The sequence below is a fragment of the Herpailurus yagouaroundi genome, unplaced genomic scaffold (genome assembly GCF_014898765.1).
Source record: "Herpailurus yagouaroundi ecotype Mexico unplaced genomic scaffold, PumYag 202, whole genome shotgun sequence".
NCBI classification, from domain to species: Eukaryota; Metazoa; Chordata; class Mammalia; order Carnivora; family Felidae; genus Herpailurus; species Herpailurus yagouaroundi.
In genome coordinates, this window is record NW_024412433.1 from 4,601,605 (window position 1) to 4,602,402 (window position 798).

Consider the following 798-nt stretch of genomic DNA (forward strand, 5'->3'; position numbering starts at 1 on the left):
GACGGACAAGAGGCGGGCAGCGGCTCCAGCGAGCCCGCGGGGCCCGGGTGCCCTCTCCACTCCGGAGCTCACGACCTCACCCCGCGCGCTGCCCGCACCCGCTCCCGCCGGGCATGCAACCCGCTCAGGGCTGAGGGTCGGCGGCGCCTGCTTTCAGGGTCCGGCTCGGCCCCTGCGCGGCGCACCCGGCTGTGCTCCCGGCGCCCGGCGGGCTTCCTGGCGGCGGCGCGGCGCGGGGACTTTTCGCCTCTCGCTGGCCTCTTCCGAGCGCGTCTATGAGCGCAGCGTTCCCGCCGTCGCTGATGATGATGCAGCGCCCGCTGGGGAGTAGTACCGCCTTCAGCATAGACTCGCTGATCGGCAGCCCGCCGCAGCCCAGCCCCGGCCATTTCGTCTACACCGGCTACCCCATGTTTATGCCCTACCGGCCGGTGGTGCTGCCGCCGCCGCCGCCGCCGCCGCCCGCGCTGCCCCAGGCCGCGCTGCAGCCCGCGCTGCCGCCCGCGCACCCTCACCACCAGATCCCCAGCCTGCCCACCGGCTTCTGCTCCAGCTTGGCGCAGGGCATGGCGCTCACCTCCACGCTCATGGCTACGCTGCCCGGAGGCTTCTCCGCGTCTCCCCAGCACCAGGAGGCGGCGGCCGCCCGCAAGTTCGCGCCGCAGCCGCTGCCGGGTGGCGGCAACTTCGACAAGGCTGAGGCGCTGCAAGCCGACACTGAGGACGGCAAAGCCTTCCTGGCCAAGGAGGGCTCGTTGCTCGCCTTCTCCGCGGCCGAGGCGGTGCAGGCGTCGCTCG

General features: G+C 73.9%; 1 protein-coding gene across 1 annotated transcript in view; it reads left to right on the plus strand.

Moving 5' to 3' along the window:
• Nucleotides 1-204: 204 nt before the first annotated feature.
• Nucleotides 205-798, plus strand: part of GBX2 (gastrulation brain homeobox 2) — a 2,967-nt gene continuing 2,373 nt past the window's right edge. The window contains exon 1 of the mRNA XM_040450582.1: nucleotides 205-796. Within this exon, the coding sequence (XP_040306516.1) occupies nucleotides 276-796 (521 nt within the window). The 5' untranslated portion in view covers nucleotides 205-275. The remainder of the gene's footprint in view (nucleotides 797-798) is intronic.